General features: G+C 41.4%; 2 protein-coding genes and 1 non-coding gene across 4 annotated transcripts; 1 reads left to right on the top strand and 2 right to left on the bottom strand.

The window, feature by feature from the left end:
- On the bottom strand, window positions 1,627-1,698 carry TRNAM-CAU. Its single transcript has one exon. It is a non-coding gene; the product is annotated as a tRNA-Met (tRNA).
- On the top strand, window positions 7,312-7,978 carry LOC8077703 (basic leucine zipper 43). The gene has a single exon (XM_002454303.2). It carries the CDS (start codon window positions 7,387-7,389, stop codon window positions 7,894-7,896), a length of 510 nt encoding a protein of 169 aa, XP_002454348.1. The 5' UTR covers window positions 7,312-7,386; the 3' UTR covers window positions 7,897-7,978.
- Window positions 8,872-19,805, bottom strand: LOC8071741 (serine protease SPPA, chloroplastic). 2 transcript variants are annotated; one of them, XM_021459372.1, is made up of 13 exons: window positions 19,313-19,805; window positions 18,586-18,769; window positions 18,363-18,500; window positions 17,460-17,630; window positions 17,289-17,353; window positions 16,302-16,369; window positions 13,375-13,541; window positions 12,046-12,115; window positions 11,813-11,967; window positions 11,539-11,644; window positions 9,854-9,941; window positions 9,640-9,783; window positions 8,872-9,321 (listed from the first exon to the last, which is right to left on the bottom strand). In XM_021459372.1, the coding sequence occupies exons 1-13, from the start codon at window positions 19,700-19,702 to the stop codon at window positions 9,088-9,090; spliced, it is 1,980 nt and encodes a 659-aa protein (XP_021315047.1). In that variant the 5' UTR covers window positions 19,703-19,805; the 3' UTR covers window positions 8,872-9,087. The 2 variants fall into 2 exon arrangements, with proteins under 2 accessions (XP_021315047.1, XP_002452618.1); XM_002452573.2 differs by having other exon boundaries at window positions 17,289-17,392; window positions 19,313-19,804.

Below are 24,948 nucleotides of genomic sequence, written 5' to 3'. Positions count from 1 at the left end.
CGGCACGAGCAATCAGAATGCACTTGTGAAAGCTCATTTGAGTTTATTATTTATTCACAGTGCGCTCAAGACGGGCACAAGTGTTATCATATCCACCGCAAAGATTCTCGTGAGTGAATCCTCGGTGAGACGAGGAATGCCGACGCCGTTGGTCTTCTCCATATATACATGGCCATCGTTTCTTCCAACATAAGAAGTTTTTTTTTTGTTATTTTTTTTACTGTGTTTATATATACTAGATAGACTAAATTACATCTACCACACTTGCTAATATAAATTGTGATAGTATATACAGCAACTTGCTAAATTGTCACACTAATATAACAATCTACTACGTAGTTGTCGGATCAATCTACATTGACTGAAGTTCATGTTGTATGACGAGTGCAATTTACTCTCACATAGGACTTTACTCCTATGTATACAGTAGCAGAGAGTTCCACTGACGAGCACGCGCGAACACACACGTACAGCTATACTACTTGACTCTGCGTTATCGGCGTCTATATGTGGTTGCTTACTTACTGACAGGTGGGTCCAGATGAATTAGGTTCGCGGGAAAAAGGTGCCACGCGCGACCGCGACCGCATCGACGAGCCATGCCCACGCGCGGCGCGGCCGAACCCGAACGGATAGGGACATTCACCTGCAGGGCGTGACGTAAAACGACGAATCGACGATCCAGGAGATCCCACGATGGGATCGGAGTTGCGGCTGCACGGTGCCGTGCGCGGGGCCGACGCTGCACCTGGACGTCCAAGGCAGCAACGACAAACAAAAAAGATTAACCACAGCCAACGGCAACGAGCCCCCAACGATCATCGTTCAGGGAAAGCGACGCGGGGGACGTGGGAGACTCGACACCGCGCCGGCGGGCACGGGCGGCGCCCGCGACACCGGGAAGCGGCGGGCAACACGATCGCGAGCCGTCATTGCCCGATCGACGACGCACCGCGAGCGCGAGCGCGACGGGCGCCCACTCCCTGCCGGCAGCTGGTGCTTGCTTGCGTCCCGCGGCGAGAGACGACAGGGGGGATCCAGGGGGGAAAACCCACGGCTTTTTTATCCGCAACCGGCTGGCTGTCCGCGTCTCGGCGAGTCGGTTTGGCCCCTTTTGGAATTGGGTTTGCGGGCGGCAGACGTAAGCTGGGCTCGACGATGGATGGATGGATGGATCATGGTCATGGAATATGGATGGATGCGTGCGTGCGTGCGTGCACGGCTGTCCGCGTCGCCTTTCGAGTCGGCCAGCATTAGCGTGATGATTAACTAATGATAGTGGTTTTGCTGCTACACACCAGTCGCTTACCGAAGCAAAATTAAGCGACGCTGCTTTGCATTGAGCCAAGCTGCTACGCTTGTTTCGTTCGTGGCACGGACGGAAAGGGTTGGGCGTAGCCGCGTAGGCTCTCTAATCGCTTATTGCCCAGAGGCGATTAAGCGCTGAATGGTCGATGTGAGCAGGCGTAAATTAAATTGATCTTTCTTTCTCGCAGGCACCGGAGTGAGGTGCCTCGTCACATTAGCCAATCAATCCAGCAAACCGGCAACCGGGGCGGAGAGCCGGACATCAGCTTTCGTCCCCAAGAAAAAAAAAATGAAAATGAAAAAAGCGGATAAAAATTCTATCGGAGCCAGGTTTCGATCCTGGGACCTGTGGGTTATGGGCCCACCACGCTTCCGCTGCGCCACTCCGATGGTTGGTGTTTGCTACATACTTATATTTTATTTGTAAGAAATATTTTGGCCACTGACCAGTCACCATAGTCTAGGCAGGGCAACTCTTTCCCCTGGATTCTACCCGCCATAAGGTAAGACAAATAGTCGAGCTGTTAAGTTGCCTTTTGAAATGCTGAACATTGAGATGAGCTTTTCTGGTTTTTGTTAGACCGAGAACATAGCTTAGCAAAAGGTAATAAGAGCAAGTTTAATAATACAGCCTATTGCTGGCTATAAGGTTTCTTACAGCTTTTTCCTAGCCAACCCATACAGTAGTTAGCTATTCACTATTAATACAAGGCACACTTATCTCTCTCACAAAGTTTTTTGGTTTCTGCGTGAGCTTACATTCTGCTTCTGCTCTCTCTCCTCCCTTCTCTCCACCTTAGCATTTAGACGGCTTACAACCAACTATAATACTTGCTCTAAAAGCTCAAACAAACATGTCCTAAGTCTATTTGTTAGTCTGTTGCATAGTAGAGTGGTGACCATCTCCTTTCGCCAAACCGTCGCCAAAACAGCCGCCAACCTTTACGCTCTTCCATATTCTAAAAAAAATCCAGATATACAATTAATACTCATACAAGATAAAACAACACGTGCCTAGCAACGATATAGAGTTTGATTTCAAAACATATTAGAATAGATGATGATCATTGAATAAACTTCTAAGCCAAGAATGGATCAAGTGATCGCGTAATAAGTCACACTTTCCACAGTAATACAAAACGAGTTTGCTGGTCCAGTGGTCCATATATAACTCTACTTATATTTTAATATTAAAGACAAAAAATTCTCTTCTACAATTTTTCATCACTCACTCTCTCTTCGCCGATGCATTTGTTCCTCCACTGCCCCAAACTTAAGAGTCCTAACTCATTTTAGTAAGAATAATATAATACATGATAATTAAAGATAAAAATTCTAATCGTTGTATTGTTCCCTCCTTAACCTGAACTCATGATCTAAATAAACAGATGACATAAGTTATGTGTTCTGTTACAACGCGCAGGTATAATTACTAGTTTGGTATTAAAAGGAAGAAAAAATTCTTCATCTAGATATCCGTCACACTTTCTCTCGATCGGTACATCCCTTCACTCCTCTAAACATAAGAGTTTGTTTTAGCTAGTTTTATAAAGAGTAAAATTATTGATGAATTAAAAATTATAGTTCTATATATGATGGGTTTGTTATTCTATATGTGACACGAACCTACGACATGTACTCGTAAGAATTAGAATAGTACATGTTCAGTGACGATAAAAAATGTTCCCTCCATCACTGAGTAAATAGATTATTAGAATTGTTTTAAGTCAAATTTTTTAAACTTTAATCGATTTTTTAGAAAAAAAACATCAATATTTACGATATCAACTAGTATAATTAGATGTACCATAGAATATATTTTCATATTGTGCTCATTTTATGCCATAAATATTACTATTCTTTTATAAAGTCAGTTAAATTTGGTATGGATTTTAGAAATTGTTTTTTTTAGAATGTTAAAGAAACAACCACGAACACAGTATATACGCGTACAGAACTGCAGTTGCAGCAGAGCACAAATATCGGAGGCGCGTGGGCTGAGGAAGTGGGACGAACATGAACAGGGAGGGGGGTACGCGCTTCGGGCGCGACAAGAAATGGGGGCGCGCACCAGCGCGAGGGCGACACGCGCCGCGGGGCCCCGCCACACGGGCTTGCTCCTCTGTGGCAGGCAAGGCCGGGTCGCCGGCCTCCATCCGGTCGTGCATGCGCTCGTGCACCCGCGCGCCGGCCCCCGGCTGCGGCTTTGCCGAGCCGGGCCGGGTGACCCCCCGCTTCCGTCCGCTCGGCCTCGAGTGCTCTACGGGTGGGGTGTTGACCCGTCCGCCTCCCGCGTCCCGCCCCGCGCGCGGCAGCCGGCAGGACTGCACTGCCCGATGGGGACTCAAATCGACCCTCTCGTGGAGTCCGTGGTTCGCCTGCAGCTGCAGGGGCGGCAAAGGCGAGTGGCCGCAGCAATCATCGCGCCATGGATTGCCTCCGAGCCTTGGCGCGGCGAAAGCAAAGCACACGGACAACACAGGGGCCAGGGCTGGCTAAGTGGCCAGGCTAGCTAGCCACCTTTGCGTCTACAAGTAGTAGTAGTAGTAGTAGTAGTAGTAGTAGTAGTAGTAGTAGTAGTAGTAGTAGTAGTAGTAGTATGCAATGACAATGCATGGTGGGTGGGATTTGGACGCTGACGTACGTCTCTTTTGATTCTGAGGGTGCCCTGTCTCAACGTCGTCTCTGCTTTATTTCGTCTCGTCGCAGCGATTTGGCGATTTGCTGTCTGTCCAACATAAGCATCATACGGCTCCGGCCGTGAGATATGCAGTGACTGGAAACTATGCTATAGCCATAGAGGTTTGCACGTGTCGGTGATCAATTAGCTAGGTGCGTGCTCTTATGGTCACGTACACTGCGATGCAACAAAGCCCGTTCTATGGTCTAGAAGACTAGAACTCTAAAACTGAACACAGGGAAACGCTACTTCACTAGGACACGCGTTGTGGGCTTGTGGCAGCCTTACACAAACACACGTTATCTGACCTCTCTTCCGGTGAACCCAATAATAGTCTAGTAGAATGGAAAAGAACCCTGGAATGCGGGAACCTCCAAATATGTGAACCTGCAAGTTTTCTCAAATGTGGAGATGATACATGTTTCTTTTGCAGATAGTTTGTGATAGCATGATCTAAAAAGAAGGTATTGACTTATTATTTCCACCATTCACCCATATTTCAATTTCTATCCAAAGTTTCTTATAGTGCTATACTAAGGTGATCTAGTACCTTCCACTTCCAGTCGTTATCCATTCTATAAGGTTTCAGGTTCACTAGTTTCTTCAAGAAGGGGGGAAAAACATAGATGGAGCGTGCCCTGTTCTTGCACTCGCACTAGCCACTAGGGTTATTTTTTTTTATAACAGAAAATAAAGGTACGTGCCCTATTCTTGCATGCGCATCATTAAAATGCTGACTTGTAAGCAAGTACTTGACCGTGCTGCGCTACCCAACCCAGGCGTCTTTGGGAGAACAGCACACTCTGCGTGTGAGTGTGCAGACATCAGCGGCCTATGCAGCACTACCGCCAAAAGAATTCTGCATCGTTTTTCCGTAGGCCCGTACCGTCTAGGCGTCTACAACTCCCCACATAACACCCCAAATTAGGTAACCACGGGTCCAGCGTCTCCCAAAGAGATAGACACGCACAGCCCCCTCATGTTTTCCCAGGACAATGAGAGCTTTCGACGGTGATACGACCCGTGATCGGGCGATCCAACGGCTGAAAGATTCTGTGTCCGGGTCGGTGGATTTACGGGCATGATTGGTGCGGTTGATGGGAGTTGCCGGGCACGAATCTCCCCGCCGTATACGAAAAGAAAGAAACCAATCTTTGTGTAGGGGCCAACGGGCCTCTGATTTCAGTGTGGGGGCTCTCTCAGTAGCATTATTGATCGAGGTAGCCACTCAGATCACAGACAGGCAGCCAGAGTCCTCCCTCCATGTAGATCAGTAAACCACGTCCAGTTCAGTCAAAACGACCTCAACATGCTCGGTGTTGATCCAATTGGTCTTCCGGATAGTGATGTTTTACACTGTTGCACTGGATGAATTGACAGATTCAGACAAAGGGGCACATCCATATGGAAGAGAAGATAACAAAAGCTTGTTACCTTGTACTTACCTCATGCAGTCATGCTTGATGATGGCCTGATAGGAAGTGATATTCAATTTATCAGGTCGGAGCCCCGATCTTTGACAAGTGTGTTACCACAGGAAAGGTGAACCAATCCTAGAAGCAAAGGAAGCCAAGAAAAAACAAACAGCCATCTTCTTTACCTCTGAATCTCTGATCATGAACCATCTTTTGTGAGTTTTCCCCTTCATTCTTGTGATTCAAGATCCAAAGAGAACCGGATAAGATTTCCATGTCCTCCAAAGATGGCCTCATATTCTTAGGCCATTAAAAGAGTCCAGAACGAGTAGACTGCCTAGGTGCAAAGTGATTTGACTGGAGCCTGGAATCGAATCCTCTCCCCCGTAAACCCCGGAGCCTCTAATTCTTTCTCCAGCTTAAGCCTAGCTATCCTCCTTCGATCCAGTTGACGAATAAATCATTATTATTCTTCTTTATCCTGCAGAAGCAACACCGAAATTTTTTCAGTCGATAGCTAACCACAGCATTTCTGTCAACGACATGCTGAATATTCAGATGACAAAGACTAATAGCTTGGCTACGACCTACTGACTGATGCATCTCTTATTTGCACTGACATAGTGCATCTTCATATCTGGATAGTCTGAACTCAAGGAGGTTGCACTTGAGCATCGGCATACCGAGACACCTTAACTATGCTACCAAGCAATTCAAAGTTTAGAAGTTAACATGGTATTGTAGCAAGGAATCAGCACATGCAAAATAACTCAAAAGAAAAGAGTTATTATATACTGTTCCTAGGCCACTAGATTTAATAATGACCTCAGCAACAAACTCCCTATTAGAGTGGAGCCATGATTAGTCGATTTCTTTTTGTGAGGCTTATATGCATTGGCACTCCAATAAAACAGACACCATGGATCAGCGTAGTTCAGATTTTACTTTAAAAACTGGGCTCCTTAAGGCCTGACAAAACCATGTTGCCAACTGGAACAAAATCATCCTAGGAATGAAAACATCACACCATAGGCCACCAGAACTGTTAGTTTATAAAACTCAGTTAAAAAAAATGAAAGGTAGGAAGCAACTGGAACTGCACAATGTTTATGTGTCAAAGCATAATAGGTAGTGGATATGTTTTTTCCTTTAGTTGATGAAAAAAATAATGCCAAGTTGCCAACTTCAGAAGTGCACGTTCTTTTTATCCAAGCAAATTTCCACTGGGGGCCACAGCAGTGGACAGAAGACACCAACCTTGGTACCTTCCTTTCTGAAATATTCTCCCATCGAATGAGAGCTCGAGCAGAAACTGTTAGCAGCTGCTGCAGAATAAAACAACATTCCTTAGAATTCCCGCTGTGATTATCACTTGACCACACTGTTTTAACTGAGAAAAAATATTACTGGCATCCCAGGCTACAAGTAGATCATACAGCCCTATGTAAAATTAACTCGATCACATACCAGACTCAGTATAGCAGCTGATCCATGATACAGCATTGCTCTCAGGCATACGCATTTTAACCTTAGGGTCCATTTCCATTCCACAATTCTCCACAAATGCCTGTCACTGTTATCCAACCACCATCTTTTTAAATGGCTAGAGCACCTGGTGCTAGTGATGTTATTCAGGGCCTTGCATCCTCACGGCCTTTGTTTGATCGCAAATGGACGGTCTTGATGGAGAAGCATGCTGGCCCCGCCCAGTACATTTAGAAAAGCTGGCAGCCTGGCACAATAACAATAAAAATCATAATTTCCGTCAAGACATTTGGTAACTTCAGTGTCATGTATATGTGCTACTAGTACTGCTGCTGTCCCTGACTTCTGTATATCAGAGCAGCACAAAAAGGCAAGTTCAACGTTGCAGCTGTGGGTCCTATTCATTTCCATGATTCTTGCACACTATAAATCCACCCCGGTACCCTCTCCTTTTCTTTCACAAGCCACCCTTCCCTCCATTTCATAGCTCGAGTGAACATGTACCCTGCTGAGATTGCTAGTGTTCCATACTTATCTCCTGCAAGTGCAGCCTCTTTCAAACCTCATTACCATGTAGCTACCGACGACTTCCTCTACCAGTATAGCAACCTTATGTTGCCTCACCCTTCATCCTACCAAGATGTTGCTCACCTGGTCCTTGAAGCTAGCTTCCCAGTTGGTAATAAATCCAATTCGGAGGAGTCAGATGACTATCAACGCAGTCTTGCAGAAGAGCGCAGGAAGAGAAGGATGATATCCAATAGGGAGTCTGCCCGACGATCACGCATGAGAAAGCAGAAGCAGCTGAGCGAGCTCTGGGCGCAGGTTGTTCACCTCCGCAGCACCAACCGTCAACTCCTTGATCAGCTAAACCATGTCATCAGAGACTGTGACCGTGTCCAGCATGAAAACTCCCAGCTGAGAGATGAACAAACCAAATTGCAGCAGCAGCTAGAGAAGCTCCCTTTAGAGACCACAGAGAGTGGTGTCATGAGTCCTGACTCTTGAAGTATCCAGGATTCCAAGTGTTAGATGAGATAATATGAGATTTAAACTAAGAGGCTTCCTTCGTTCTATCCTGAGGCTTTCATTTTTGTATCTTTGCTCTATGTTTGGTATCAATGCTAGTATGTAGCGGTCATGTGGTAAATGGCGAGTTCTCCATTTTCTTTCATCATGTTCTGCTGAATGTCACAACAAGATCAAGTAACAATGAACTTCAGTAAGTTATTCCTCAGAAGAGGGTGATAGGATAAAGCTATTAGCAGAATCAATGCTAGATAAAAGACGCCAGTGAGCTACTCATTCCATACTCATCCAGCATAGAAATAAATTCACGAAAACTGGAACACATTTGGCAACTAGGGAAATGCATTAGTCAAGAATCTCTTTTTGGTTACTTGGAAAATGTATGTCTATGATATTCTTAGTTTCTTACAATGAGCTATCAGATAGGGCGGCAGGGTGGATAGATTAAGGAACTATAGAAAACATGACGTGTGCTATAAAATTGTTGCTCAAAACGACAATGAGAAGCTGTAATCAACACAAGCATCTGTATGCACTGTTTAAGTATTGATAAAGATTTCATGCTGTTACTCGCAATAGATGGTAGTGGAGCATTCCCATAAAAGAAAAGAAAGGGTGCTGTCAAAGCACTACTGAGTGCAAATGTAGTTACCTTTATTTTTCAGCAAATTCAATCGTCTGCACAGACTCCTAAATAAGTTATGCAAACCCAAACCTGTCCAATCTGAAATATGGCCAGTGTACCTGATTCTGCAGATCACTATAGCTCCTGTCATAAGGCTGAGTGTTTCCAGTCACAATCACAAGGAACCTCCCTGAAATTTCTGAGGTCATCCTACAAACTCTTCAAAAACATGAAGGCAATAAAGTAGAATATGCTACATAGTGCAACATATAATAAAATCTCACCAGTGAATGCAAGGGCCCTTGGGGGATTAGAGTTAATATCATGCATAAGAAAAGGTTTAGTTCTTTTTCTTTTTCCCAGTATATCAATCATGATCTTTTTAGTCATCAATGCAAAAGAACAAAATAGCATATACAATGCTAAATTAACTGTACAAATCCCAAACTACCTGTTTCTGTGTAAGGTAGATGTGTAATGACATTATGAATTTTTCCTCATCCCTAAATACAAATGTTTGTAACATAAGGACCTGAATGCTAGAATCAATCAAAATAGTTCATGATATCTTTTACGAGCAACAATAATTGATTTTCTCCTGACATATCTCCTAAATTTTCAAACAAGATTCCATCCATCCTAGCTTGGACTCCACTTAGGGTGGTCATGTCCTGGAGCACTCCCTTCACTGCCCTGTCAACTCCAAGCAATGAACCTCCAATGCCAGATAAGATTTCTGGTAATGATGGGGAGGGCTTTGAAACTTCAACTAGCTGGATCTGCAGTGTTTAGCATACAATCAGCATCTGGAAGTGAACTCATCATGCATTTCCTACCAAAGTCACTCCATAAATACAGAAAGCTTGCATAGTTTATCGAGAAATGAAATAAAGTATGAAAGCAAGACATAAAGAAGTAACAGAAATAAAGCAAATCCAAACAGAAACGGATGAACTAAACGTGGAAAGCTCTGCTAGTTCAGAGAATGACAACCATTGATAAGGTAACAGCTGAATACTTGGAAAAAAATGATGCACTCATATGCATGCAATATAGGAATTTAATCAAAATACGTAAGTCTTTATAATAGAACATACCTTCTTATCCTTGGGTATATTAGCTTTCTGTTTTGCAATAGCAAGAGCTTGTGAGAGTCCACCTACTGAATCAACCAACCCTCTTGAAAATGCATCATGGCCACTCCACACTCGACCTTGAGCGACAATCTCCATCTGATCAACCTGGAGGGACAAGCACTTAGCACACAATTGAAGATCCATTATCTACTCAACATCTGAGATCAGTCCTTACACTCATTGATCGCGACATGGCTGCTTTATCACGAAACAATGCATAAGCATTTTGTGCTGACTTTTCAAAAAGCTCTGCCTCGTCTGGTCTGTGGAAATACATCAAGTACTTCAAATTCAAGGCGGTTCATACGATAGTGAAGCATAAAACAACTAATTGCAAATCTGAAAGCCATGAAATTGGTAGCAGTACAGACCCAGTTGCATTGATGCTCTGTTATAAATTATGATGGGTTCCATAGCAACCCAATTGCATTGATGCTCTGTTATAAATTATGATGGGCAAGCACCATCAGAGAAGGCGTCAGGGGTGGTCTGCAGTCATTGTCCAGATGGTTTAGATCTTTGCTTGATACTTGATAGCCAAGTTCAGTTAGTAGCTTGGTTTAGAGAAGTTTGTTAGTGTCTAGAGATGATGGATTCAAACAGCCAGCTACAAATATGATAGTTTTGCGTAAGCAATAAATTAATCTGTTCTCTCATCTCCTTGCTCAGAGCCTCACCGGCGTCAACCACTTACCACTGGCACTGGCAGGAAACCGGCAGCCAAACGGCCAAAGACCTCCACACCTCCACCTCCCTCAGCTATCCTATTCGGTCAATGCCTCATGGTTGTGACATTCTCCATTAAGGTGGGAGAATAAGGTTAAAAAAATGATAAGGGTGTTTAAACTTATAAACTAAGATTTTTCCAAAGAAAAAACATGTTAACTAAGAGGAATTACAACAGAGGGTCATCTTGGCTTCAGTGCTTCACAACCATAATAGAGTAATGGACAGAAAGAAAAAAGTTTTACTTCTTCTCTATTGACACACAAAGCATGGAGGGTCATGGTCTCATGGACTTACTCTCAGTTCTAAAACAAAATATTACACATAACACATCAAATGCCACAGTTAATTATACGATATAAGCCCACAACAAATAACTCGTCCAATAGGCTACATTATGGAAGTTCATGTTCACTAATTTGGTCCAGCGCTGGTAACGGGAAAACGGTTGCCGGACAGGAGCGCTATCAGCAACCACCAATAATTGAGCATGATCAGTTTGCTGAAGGCCCGGATCTACTCCCATGGTATGCTTTACCACTGTACTCCAGGCAAAGAAAAACTAACGTGATCTAATCGCACTGTATCAATTCACGTCGAAAAAGGAACCAACCAAACAGCACCTAGATGTTTATGTGGTTCATGCAGTCATACTTCAACACTGCAGGACATTCGCTAACTTATAATTTCAAAAATGTACTAACAATGACAAAACTAACAGTCAAACAAAAATGATGAGAAGGAATATTGCCTCTGTCTATCAATGTAAGGCATCTTTTGAATAGGGAGAATTCAGATTTTACAACTTTTTACCAACAATTATCGAAATTGTATACATGTTTATAGTGTATAAAAATTGCATAAATATATTTGTGTTCAAAGTGGCTTCAAGATGATATTGATTTTGCAGCAATTGACAATATATCGTGAGAGAAACTAAGATCCAAAATATACTTTGAAAAACTTTTATCCTACCAAAATATGTCTTACATTAATGGGCGGAGGGGGAGTTTATGACACCGGAATCACTGCAAACTATACCACAGTTCCAGTGTACTGCTTTTATATTGTTCCTATTATTAACTAATGGTCCAGTATTACTAATAGCATGATGTAAATAATGCAACAGCTGACCTTAAAGGTCGTTGATCAGCAGCATTAAGCTCCGCGTATCGACCCTTGGATAGAATTTCTTTATTGAAATCAATTCTCTCATAAAACTTTTGAAGGCAGAACTTCCCTGTAATCCCATAAACCAGTATTAAAACATTAATAAATACATAAGGATAGCTCTACTTACTACCTGAATTCTGAATAGACTAGAGTTAATTCAATTCTGAAGTTGTGACAATTGCAGGCAGATAACCTTAGAACCTTAGAAGTTGGAACACAAGATAATAAGGATCACCTGTAACAACTCCAATTGATCCTGTAAGGGTAAGTTTCTCAGCAACAATTACTGGTGCAGCCATTGCCATGTAGTATCCCCCACTTGCAGCAACATCAGACATCGAAGCAACCACAGGTTTAGAGTTGGCTAGAAGTCGGATTTCTCTCCACATCCTAGTTAAAGCAAGAATTCGTAATATGTTACTGAATACTCTGCTGCTGCTGAGAAGTAAATCCTAAGGCGTAACTTACAGGTCAGAAGCAAGAGCATCACCACCAGGGCTGTCTATACGTAGGATAACAGCTTTGTACTTTTCTGATTCTGTGAAGTGTAAGAAGCTATATAATTAGAAGTGATAGAATTGTCAGTTGAAATAACAGGAGTTTGCACAATATGTACATGTTCATGTAAACTATAAGAATCTCCTAGAGTCTTATCTTAAAAATAAGTTTTAGAACCTACTATGCTGGTAAAAGATTCAGTCATTACCATGTAAAGAATTAGATAGATTGACAATGGAAAATTGATGTTAACTGGTCCATACACAAAAAAAAGCTCGGTCAGGGGGAGAGACGTCCCCCTGATGTTGTTCTAAGACAGGGGTCCGCTGAACCACGAAACAGGCAGAAACCTCCCACATAGTCTTACTTCTTTGGCTCAACCCTATGCTCTTCTATTACTCAGGAAGGTGAGCACAACCATGAGGTGCTTGGTTCAAGCTCAGTTTGGCAGGCTGCTCACAGCAAGCCTTTGCCGCTGCACTACAACCGTATCCACTTAATTGGTCCATATGAAAAGTACTTTCAAGACATAATCATCTTCATCTTATAAATCATATTTTCATATAATTTTCTAGTCAAAGTTCCACCTATTTGTGTAAATGTCCCAAATGCCTTTATATGTGTGGTCACAGAGATCAAGCAGCACAAGTAAAATTTTGGGGAATAACTAAATAAGGTTGCAAAGTGAGCCTGTAAGGTTTGCTAAAGTGTAAAGGAAGGGATCATGTTACAGATGGTTTTGCTGAATTTTTTACAAGAAAATATCTTCATCTTCAGCATATTTGGTTTAATTGTGTAAAAAAAAAAATTCTTTGAAGGGAGCAAGAGCGTAAATGAAACAAGTCCTCACTAGCTATGGGATTCCATGAGTTAATTATTGTGAGTGGTTCTGCACAAATTGAAATTGAACAATGAATTGGCATAGATAAGTGGAAATGGAAAGCTTCAATTTTTTTCTATTAAGCAAAGAATGACTGAATGCCTTGCTATAAAATGATCTCTATTCAACATTTTTTGGCTGAACCAAAGAGGGTACGGAGAGGCAAATTAAAAAGAAAGTATATATCATGTGTTGAGTACCAATTAGAAACCCACATATATCCCTTTTAAATTTGCAGAATATCTGGGGCCTTGAGGAATAGTTGGTACTAAAATAAATTCCAGATCAGATTCCAAAACCAAGATACAAACTGATCGCTGAAATAATATAGCAAAATTACCTGATCGCTTACAAACAACAAATCAAATTTACTTCTGAAGGAGTATCAACTGATCGCTGAAATAATATAGCAAAATTACCTCTAACAGTTCGTATCTTCTCAATTAACTGCTCAGCGATAATGCCTGAACCAGGAGCACTCAATGGGCTACGAGTCCGTGTTATACTTCCAGAAGCTCTGATTATGGCAATTTGTTCACCTCCTCCTTGTAATCCAAGAGTCTGTTTACTAACACGCGAGTATTTACTGTAAAGAGAATCTTCACTAGTTCAGCACATGAAACAGTAATACTAATAAGTATATTGGAATTAACATCCTGGACTAGAAAGCATAGGGAGGAAGGTTCCACTTGTTTTGTGTCATGTAGGGGCGACAATGCTTGCATGGCCAGCAGCCGCCTAGGGACATGCATGGCCAGCAGCCACCTGGGAACTTGCATGGCCAGCAGCCGCCTGGGGACATGCATGGCCAGCAGCCGGCGGTAATTAATAGCAATTAGCAGTTGGTTGGGGATTAGGAGAGTAATGGCTAGGCTAGAATTGAGGAGCTAGGACAATGGAGACTTCTATTTATATCATGTATTCGGCTGAGGAAGGAACCAAGCAATGAACAAATCTACTCCTAATCTCCCTGTTCTATCTTAATCTCATCCCCTTCACCATAGGGCGCCCTGGGGAGAAACCCAGTGCCATTACCAACCGAGCTACGGGCTTCGTAGTTCGTAGTCGAGGGCCTGCAGCCTGCTACCTTGAGCACCGACGCCCATGACATTTTGGGTCACTGGGACGACACAAAACTTGCTAAAATGAACTAAGATAGCATACATGTAATATAGGTCTGTTTGACATGTTTGGCTGGAGACATCTGGGCTTGTCTGGTTGCCTGCATTAGCCTGTACGAGGGTTGTGCAATGCAGTTTGCTCATGTTTGGTTGTCCGCTAGAGGCGGAAGAAAATTGGGTGGACACTGGGTCCATGCCGGCGCCCGTGCGACCCCAGCCCGGACGCGTGTCGTGGGACCAAATCGCACGTCTCGACATGGCGCTGCGCTTGGAGCTGAGCCACTACATGGGGAAGCCGAGATGTGCGTGCGGAGGAGTCACCAGCCCACCACCGCTCGATTTAATCCTCACCACGCGTCAGCAGTTGAGCCTAGGGGCGCATAGGACGTCGAATGGACCCAGGGTCCACGTTTTTTTTCCTCTTATGCAGGCTTGTGTATTGCAGTTTGCCCATGTTTGGTTGCTTGCAGAGGCTCTTATGCAGGCTTGCATAGTGCTCAAAGCAGGTCCAATACAGGTTACAGGATTAGCTAGTGTGCCAGATTTGGTCATACGAAGCAATGCAGATTTGCACAAACTAATAAGGCACACAAAAATGATATTTAACCTCCCCTGCCTCTACAGACCTCTAATAGAACATGGAGGTGACTGCATGCAACACAATGTAAGCAACCAAACATAATTTTACCAAACACGGCTTGATTGGACAACCAAACACCAAGACATTGCGTACGTTTATGCTGGTTTGAGTTATACTGCATAAACTCTAAGAGCAGCTCCAACGTGTGTGCTAAGCCAGTGCTAGGCTGCTAGCAGGAGAGAGAAACTAGACACACAGGTGCAATACATTGGAGAGATGGTGCTATGCTAGAACCAGCAAGAACGTGTGGGCTATTTGAGCACCCAGTGCAAACAAAAAAATAGTTGTGTCAGAGCAATAGATACAGGTTCACCACACCACCTTTCCATCCATTGGCCTGTGAACCATATTTTATTTGTTGCAGGTCCCATCTTAGTATGTGCTAAGAAATTTATACACTGGAGACTTTTGCTAGCAAAGCACCTCTTGACATGTCAGATGTTTGCACCTTGGCCAAGATTATACGTCGGAGCTATCCTAATGCAAGTAAGGTTAATGCAAGCAATCATCACACCCTATGTAAAGCTATATTGTGCAGAATGAGTAAAATAATACTCCCTTTATCCCAAATTGTAAGTCATTCCAAGAATCTTGGAGAGTCAAAGCATCTCAAGTTTGACCAAAATTACAAAGTTTTGTGGCATCAAATAGATATACTATGAAAATAATATAATTAATGAAGAACCTAATGATACTTAGTTGAGGGAGTACATACTACAGAGCTTATCTATATCTATATCATCTATAAAGCTAACCCCACTACAAGTTCTATCTCAACATGCAAGCCATCCACATCATCTCCCACTAATAACCATGTCAAACACTCATACTACCAACTTTGAACCTTTTAAAGCAAGCTAGCCATGTCATCTCCACTAAGCGCAATTACTACTTTCAATATATAAGAAATATAGAAGGCATCCATATATTGCTATTTGCTTTCCCATTCCATCATCTTATAATTCGATCTAATTCTGTTAGTTTTTTTATTCGATTCTTTTTATTGCCTTGCCCGGTTTTGGTAAAAATAGATGTAATGTAACAACATATAGGTTTAACTCATACATGCAATTGTTTTATTTCTAAAAAAACTGCAGCAATGCGCGGGGTATCCTTCTAGTTGCATATATTTCAAATGTCAGGATTTGAAATGTAACATAAAAATATACTCCCTCCGTCCCAAATTTTTTGCAATCCTAGAGTTTGAAAATTTTCCCATAAAACATGCAAAATATAGGATGTGGGACTCATCCGTACAAATCTGCTGCACCTCATCTGTGCACACGACGCATTCTCGTCCACAAACCACATGCCACTAAAGCATAAAGAAGAATAAAAACCAGCCACAACAGTGACTCATCTCGTCTCCTCCACTCGTTTCTAGCAGGGATGAGAAGAGGACAGGGCTGATTTGTATAGAGGCCGGGGCATTTTCGTAATTTTACATCTCGTATTGGTTTCCGTGCCCAGCTCTAGAATTGTAAATTTTCTGGGACGGAAAAAATCAGCCAGTTTTCCAGAACAATTGACAGGAGCATTCTGATAGACTACTTTATTCCTAGTGTCACAGAAATACAAAAATTACCTGTAGTCAACCATACGCAGACTTTTCTTGTCTTTCTGCCCTACTCTCTCCTTTAGTAATGTCATTACCTGTTGAATTAGACAATGGCAACAAAGACACATGCAAAATAAAACTAAGCTATATCATTAGAACTATATTTCATTTATGAATTGTTACTGCACATAACAAAAACACATTTGTATTGAACACTAAAGGGACACTTAATGCTGTCAGTGAAAGAAGTAAATTAATTGTGTATCAATAGCTTGTTCCATAAGTTCAAAACTTTGGTTTCCTTATTAAAAAGAACCCTTTGGTTCGAAACATAATATGGCATGGTATATGCATCATGGACATAAATGCCTTGCAGCTTGCACAATGCTGCATCTATTCATCTTCATGCATACTTGATTATCTTTGGCACCATGAATTGCACAGACTGCCAATAATTTATTTCTTGCCAAATTATGCAATGGTAAAATAAGCAGCCTATGGATGGCTAAAACGTCAATTTACTGACCTATATGGATCCTAAATTTTTGTGAACACCTCTTAATAAGAATTGACTAAAAGGCCCTTGCAACCTAATTGAAAAGTTTTTTGTTCCATCATGAATGGGGCCATGGGAGAAGGCAATATTTAGAAGGTGGCAAAATGAAGAAGCGTCATCTGATGAACACATGGAACTTAGCAATTCACATGCCAAAACCATAAGCTAGAAATCGATATTCTTTCACTCCTACAACTGTTGTAAGCAATATATTGTTAATGTCCATAATTTACTTTCCATTTTGCTTCATGCAGCTCTTTTCGGTTTCTTTTTTTAGGTAAATACACTAAGGGAGCCCCCTACTGCAATAAGACAAATCTTCTCCAGCTTCATCTTTCCGTTGAAAAATGACTTAAATAAACAACCAAAATGGATGCGTTCTGAACATGAAATGTATCTGTAGTAACTATCTGTGCAATTAACTTCAACATGCTAACAGTTAATTCAGTAACCCATACCTCATCGTCATACAGTAAATCTGTTATCCAACCTTCTTCCTTGAGTCTGGCAACCTGGTAGACCCCTGAATTAATAAATCCCTCAATTTCTTCTTTTTTCTTCCCTGTAGAGCAAACTCTGCAATGACATTTTTTCTCTTAACACGTGTAAAACAGATTTGCTGGAATTACCAAGTGTAGAAGATATTGTTTCCAGCCAGTTTCCATAAATATTGTCAAGCAGTGTTGCCAGCATCTCCCTGACTTCATTTGACATGCTCTTGCGTGCAAGTTGATCTCCAGCACTTTTGTATTTACCAATTCGTTGAATTTCTGGTTCTATTCCAACTTTCTCAAGGACACCTTACCGATGGAATTCAAAATTATTAGATACCCTCAGAGGAACTTAACTGCATTCAAGTTATCTGTGTGTGGAATAATAAAATGTAAAGTATGACCAACTGTACAAAACTTAGCACCCAGTGAGAAGTGAAACTATCAGAAATGCATTAGACAATAGTCTCAGCAGTCATAAAGAAGTAAAACTTTAGGAGATCAATATTATCCCAAGACACAAATTTTATTTTTGCAGAATCAAAGATAAACTAATCACTAGTGTTTCTTCAAACATATTTGTAAAACCTAGTATGAGTATTTTCAAGATAATCACCATTTCCGCAAGCCCTATCTAATAATTGGAAGTAAAGGTAGCCAATATTTTAAAAAGTTAACTGCATGTATTCAATGAATCACTTTGTGTTTAACTGGAGTGGATATATTAAGAGCATACCAATTACTATAATAGAATGAATTATCACTGTACTAACAGAAAAGACGTATAAGAAAGCACATTCCAGGTAATAAACACGAAAACCATCCAATCAGTAATCAGAGTTAACAAATTAACTAGTTCTATTGCACCGCTACAACCATGATAAATCAGCAAAATCTCTTCTCACTATTAAGAGATGACACTTAAAAACAGGTTTGCATAAGAGCATAATGCTTCTTGTTCAACACCCCACCCCCAAGGGCCCAACAGAAAGAAAAAAAAGGAAAGTAGATGTTTCATGTCATTTTCGTACAATAAATTACCTCTGAGAAATGTTTGCCCAACAGTTAGGCCAAACAGAGCAACATAAGCACTTGGAGGTGCATATAGCTCACCACAAGCGCAAGCAAGGTAGTATTCTTTCTCCCCACAAACAGGCATATAACCAACAACAAATTTACCTAAAAGATTGTTCAAAATATGTTCATCATCCGCCATGCATGGACATAAGTAATATACAAAATTTAGAGTAGCTTTTATGGGTACCAGACTTCTTGAAATCCACAATGTGCCTTCTGATCTCATCCACCTTCGCCCACCCACATCTCAGTGGCTCTATGTGCAGATAAATCCCTGAGATTCGTGGGTCATATGCTGCCTTAACAAAATTCTCACAGATTTGTGGTAGTGACAGTCCTGACGAGAAGCGTGTCTTCAATTGATCAGATATCTGCAACCATTACCAACGATCACAAAGTCACACCATAGAGCATACATTAGCAAAGTTGACAACAACTGGGGGAAGAAGACAAAGTCTAGATTACACAGTGACAACTAATATTGGACGAGTTGAGCCAACACCATAAGAAAATTCTATGGAAGCAAAGCTAAACAGCCAGCACAAAAATATTAAGGGTGATCACAACTGGATTATTATAATCTTAGATTATAGATAAGATTATTACAATCTAGATTATGAACTATAATGATGTGAGTGTTTGGATTCCTGGATTATTCTTAGTTCAAGTGAAAAATACTCATTATCACCAAAAAAAAAACCAGGTCCGAGGTGGATATAATCCAGGTCATAATCTAGGCCTGTTGGGATCACAATTAGATTATTTTAGCTGATTATTATAATCACAGTGGATCCAAACAGGCCCTAAGAAACACATCCACGTCACGATAAGACCTTCAGAATGCACAAAACGATCAAATCGCAGTATAGGAGAGCATAAACGGCAAGTGCTCCGTGCCGTGCGGAAGCAAGCACCTCGCCGCGAAGCTTCATGTTGAGGACGCTTCCCTTGCGGACGCGCTGCCACGGCGGAGCCACGAGCATGCGGAGCTTGACAGCAAGCTGGGTCCCCCACCCGAGCTCTTCGACCTCGAACGCCGGCGCCGCGGGCGCTAGCTGCTCCTGGGCCTCACTGGCGGCCGGAGACGGATCCTGCTCCTCTTTGGTGGGCCCGGGGGAGGACTCCACTGCGCGGATAGGGACGCGGAGTGGCGAAGGGAGGATGCGGCGCGCGGCGTAGGGGGAGGGGGAGGGGAAGGAGGCGAAGTGGCGGTGCTGGGAAGGGGAGAGCACGAGGAGGGTGGCAGCGCAGAGGTGGGAGGAGTGGCGGTACGGCGCTGCGCGGAGCACGAGAAGCCTCGCCATTGCCAGGCGAGCCTCTGGAAGCTCGGGAATGGCGGATGGCTGGCTGCAGTTGGAGAGGAAGCGGGAGGAGGTGCGAACCGGGGTTGTGGGGTCGGGAGTGGAGGGGATGAGCCGGAGGGAGATAGTTCTGGGGCGGTTGATTTGCTGCCACGTTTTTTTTTAAGTAAAAAAGGGCAGAAGTAAAAGACATGTTACTACAAAATCAAATGACGATATTTTGATTTTATCTGTAACTGTAAGTGGTTACTACTACCACATACGCACATACACAGTTTCAAAACTAGTCCGTCTATTTACTTATTATTATTAGACTTATCTGTAATCTGTCTATTTATAATACTCGTATACATCTATAATCAAACATGAATAATATCATCATATACTATTTTGTTGCTTTCATACATAGAAAAGTTAGCACGTACTTCGTCCATTTTAAATTATATGTTATTTTGATTTTTTTAGATACATAGAAATTAATATATATCTATAAAAATAGTTTATTATATTTGGACTCCAATTGGGGAGGATAGACTTTGCAGCCCATTCATGATATATATTTTGACCAATAGCTAAAATGGAAAGTAGTTTAGCAAAAAAAAGAACAAGTATATTTTGGATGAGCGGGTAGACACGAGTAGTTTATTTGGTATAATTATAAGTTGTCTCGCTACCAAATATATTGTTAGATATTTAAACAATATCCATATTAATTTAATCCAGAATAATATCTGCATAAACATGATGACATATAGATAATTTATCATGATGATAATATAGTCATATATTGTCAAATAAATCATTTCATCATGATTTAAAAATATGTGAACATGGCATGTTTAAATTATGTATTATAGCAGCAAGCATAACCATAATATAATACATAACAGCAAGTATAACTGGATGTTTATAAATCATATGAATACAGTGATGTAGAGCCTCGTAAGACGATATAACATATATGACGAAAATAGTAAGGTACAAGTTGAGAGTGTAATTAGAGGAGGGTCCCATGCCGAGGCATTAGAAGCTCTATTCTCACTAGTACTAGCTATGGGAGCAGTGAGTTTGTTCGATGTCGTGGACCTTAGTCGATACAGGAAGATGTTCGCAGTGTTAAATCCCAGGAACGCACCAGAGGAAGAAGATGATGATGACGGAGGAAGTAGTCGTGTAGTCGCTTCCTAAAAACCTAATCGCGCCCCGAGCAGGATTCTTAGACGAGCACTGGTTCCGGAGGCACCTGCTCTCCCGAAGCTTCATACGCGTAGAGGTAATGGATAGGAAACCTTGGGACAGTAGAACCGTGGTTTGCGTGCAAACCTTTTTTGGAATTGTCTTTAGCAACAGAATGAAACTTTTTATAGCCAAGCAAGACAAGCAGACACAGGAGATAAAGAGACAGGAGAGATGTCACTGAATTAACATTGATAAGAAAACTTTCATATAGTAACTCATGTCATTAGAAAAGAAACTTCCATCCAATAACTTATGTCATTAGAATTGAAAACTCCTACACCTTCCAAGACCCCTTTCAACCAATATTAATAATCGAAACTCCTGCACTTACTTGACTTAAATGGCAAAACATCCTAGGTAAAGCACGACATGCATGCATGTTCATCTCATCTCCCATCATAACTTCATTATGGTATTAAACCATCATATGCACGTTATCTATACTGTCATAGAATTATTTGATATATTAAATATATTGTATCCCATAATACATCTAACATATACAACCAATTTTAAAAAGTTTATTTATTTAACTAGCCAGAGGTGTTGTTCAGTAGTTTCATATATGTGCACTAGACATTAGTAAACTATGCCTATACATCAAAGGTTCAAGGCATAAATAAAACTATGGTATGGTTATAACAACCATGGATAGTTAAAAGAAACTTAAACATTCGTTCTCATATCTTTTTTTGATGGAACATTCATTCTCATATCAATAGTTAGTCCAATCAAATCAGCTTATATATCTTTCATAAACATTCATAACTAATTGATGGAACATTCATTCTCATATCAACTGCTAGTCCAGTCAACTCAGTTTATATATCTTCCTTAAACATTCATAACTAAGAGGATGTGCCAAGTACTTTGGAATGGTGGAATGCAAAATACCAAAATTTTCAGGGTCATGTTTAGTTCTATCAAAAATACAGAATTTTTTGCCATCATGAGGCTTTTTGGGTTTTTTCCCTCTTGAAGCTAAAATCCAAAATGGAGAATAACCATTTTTTGCCAAAAAAATTGCATGATGTTAGTTCCATTTTGTAAAATAATGAACCAAAACTCAATTTTTTTGGAATATGAGAGGAACTAAACACCCCCTAAATTTAACATGACAATGTAACTTGCCACTGTTTATAATGAACAAATTGATTTTGCTATATCGGTGTCTAGGAATGTAGGGTGGAGATGTTTGTTGAGCTTGCACAATGTTATTGTCAACAACATTTGCATGAGAGTTTGCCACCATAGCCTAATCCGAACTTGATGTGGTCTTGTCGCTTCATAGCAAGCCACACACGAGAGAACTCGTCGCCCACTTTAGAAGCACAAGGTAGCCTCAGTGTCTTGCAAAAAACTAACAAGAAAGCTTGTGCAGAGACAAATCTAGAAAAATATTTAGAGAGGACTTCTTCTACCTTGAGGTAGCTTCAGCCCCTTCTTAGATCACTGACAAAAATTGCTTCAGCCCCTTCTTACATCAGTGACAAAAAATTGTATAAAGAGGCTAAAGGTCTTTTTTCTTTATATATAGTCATTATGTGTAGATAATCACTAGAAAGACAAATGATGTAGTAGCAAAACAACATTAAACATGCTATTTTATCAAATTAAGTGTAGACAATCACTAGAAAAAACAAATAACGCAATAGCAAAACAACATTAAATATGCTATTTTATAAAAATAAAAACATAGTCATTGATTTTGAAACCGACAAGTTATCATAGACACCTTGTTCTATCAAAAAACATGTTTGACTTTAAAAAAACAAGCATATTAAATAAATAACTACCATTAATACAAGTACTCGTAGTGGCTCGGATGTGTAGATGCTATTTGAATACTCAATCAAAGTTTGCCCCGCTCTACTCAGCAATGATTTAGAGGTAGACATGTGATCGAAATGACTTATCCTTGTTACTTCTAGTTTACGCTAGTAAATATTTGTCTTGCCCTTGTAATCGGCGTTAGTAAGCTATGTCTTGTTTACACGTGCGAGTCGATTTCACTCTCTTTATATAGTAATGTTTCTGTTTCTCAAGATGGTAATGCTAGGTAAACTCACTTGACAATAAATGCCCCTGAAAATTTAAGTTGGTAAGTTCCATCATGTGACTTAAGGGTCCATTTGGTTTGAGGTTGGGATATAGAGATAAAGTGGGATATCTCACTTCATCTTGGTGTTCGGTTCAAGGATACGTCTCCAAAGAAAAATATTCCTCTAGATTTAAAGATACATCTATCCCTCAAGAATAGAGGTACATGCTCATCTATTCGTGACGATGTTCCTCTTTGTCTATGGCTTCTCATGTTCTAAGCACTGGTAGGATGCGGGGGCAACCATGTGACAAGGTTGGGGTTGAGCCTCTAACAAAGAGCGATTTGTGGCCTGTGGACACACTAGAGCGGTGCCTAGATGAGTGTGGCAATATGCAGCCAGGGAAAGGATCGGGAGTTCGGGACCGATGGTATGTGCAGCTACGGCAGCCACATCGTGTGGGAGCGATGGTGACTAACATGCCAAGCCAGGCTTCAAGCAATAAGCGATGCCAAGGCTAGGAATAGCTAGTGAATATAGGGGTATTAGTTGGGATGCTGATTTAGAATTTGTTTGGATCATGTCTAATGTCTGGTCTAAAGTTAGTCTAAACTTTAGCCCACCTCATGTTAGAGCTTTATAAAATCTTAAAAATGAGCTAAAGTGTTGTAAAGCTTAAAGAACTAGGAGGATCCCCTACGTGTTGCCGCGGGTATGGAAGAATATAAATATATAATTATTTTAGCAGCATAATCGTGGAGATTATATTCATAGTGGATGATGTGTCTCGTTGATACGGATATCGTAATTTTTGTGCTGGTAAATTTTAATACAAATGATAGTAAAATGCTGAGGTAGATACCTTGCATTTCAAGAGAAATTAATAGTGACAAATGAGAGTGGATTGCTGAGGTTGACATTTGGTATTTTAAGAGAAATAGATGTTGACGGTCCTTAAGTATCAAATTTAATTATCAAATAAACAAAGAAAAGGATCCAAATGAAATCAACATCTAGACTTAGGGTTTTATCTGACAGAATTCCACGAGTTTTGGTGTTTGTCTATTTCTGGAGGGGGTTATCAGGAAATACGGAAGAAAGGCCCACATGTCGGGATTACATAGAGATATCAACGCACCGCGCAATTTTCTATCATCTAGAAGACTCCAGAAGCCACGAGACCGAAGCGGAGGCGAAACGGGGCCAGGCCCAGGGCGCCCGCCCTGGTGACCTGGGCGCCCGCCCCCTGCTGGAGCCAGATCAGGACTCTCTTCGCTCGGGATATTCCACCGACCTATTGGATCAAGAAAAACATAGTACCACCTCGCCTATCGACCCAAAAACGCATAGAAGGGGAGGACTATATAAGGAGACCTCCCTGGCCCCTGGAGAAGACATGAAGAAATTATCATAGAGATTGAGGGGTGCCCTCGAAGGAAAACCTCTTCTCTAAATAATATTTCTTTTTAGGCTTAGCAACCAATGTAAAGTAGAAATAGATCTTCTAGTTTCTACTAGATTGAGAGAGATAGAGTGGAGGTGTTGATTGGAGGAAGCCCGGCCTGTCGGTGTCTACTCCAAGCTTGTACCTGCGGGATCAAGTTCTCCTAACCCGAAGCTTGCTCCTAGGATTCTTCAGTATTTCGACTTCTAAATTCTAGTAAGTTCTTGTTTTATTGTTCTTATGGTTTATGAGTTTACTTTAATCTCTTCGCGTAGAGTTTAGAGTAATCATTGCTGGCGTAAACGTGGTGTTTAGGCTGGGGTACTCATAGATATTCCCTGACTAGCTGTACCGTGGTAGTAGTGAGGAACGTGACAATTCCGAGTTACCTTTGCAGATCACATCTCGTTAGCAGGAAGGATAGGGTTTATAGGTGCGGGTTGAACATCCTTTGTGGTGTCTAGATTCCGTTAGCCTCCCCATTAGAACAGTAGATCATCCTTACCAAGGTTAGAAGGAGACTA

The sequence above is a fragment of the Sorghum bicolor genome, chromosome 4 (assembly GCF_000003195.3).
Source record: "Sorghum bicolor cultivar BTx623 chromosome 4, Sorghum_bicolor_NCBIv3, whole genome shotgun sequence".
Classification (NCBI taxonomy): domain Eukaryota; kingdom Viridiplantae; phylum Streptophyta; class Magnoliopsida; order Poales; family Poaceae; genus Sorghum; species Sorghum bicolor.
The sequence above is the reverse complement of the archived record's forward strand: the minus strand, read 5'-3'. Positions and strand labels throughout refer to the sequence as shown.

Bases quoted from the DNA above. Each gene is read 5' to 3' on its own strand.
- LOC8071741 (XM_002452573.2), bottom strand. From the start codon at position 19,702: ATGGCGAGGCTTCTCGTGCTCCGCGCAGCGCCGTACCGCCACTCCTCC. The intron at 17,393-17,459 runs GTAATTCCAGCA...TTTGCTCTACAG, and splicing joins AACAATATCTTCTACACTTG to GGAAGAAAAAAGAAGAAATT. The intron at 12,116-13,374 runs GTAATTTTGCTA...TACACTTCACAG, and splicing joins GAAGATACGAACTGTTAGAG to AATCAGAAAAGTACAAAGCT.
- LOC8077703 (XM_002454303.2), top strand. From the start codon at position 7,387: ATGTACCCTGCTGAGATTGCTAGTGTTCCATACTTATCTCCTGCAAGT.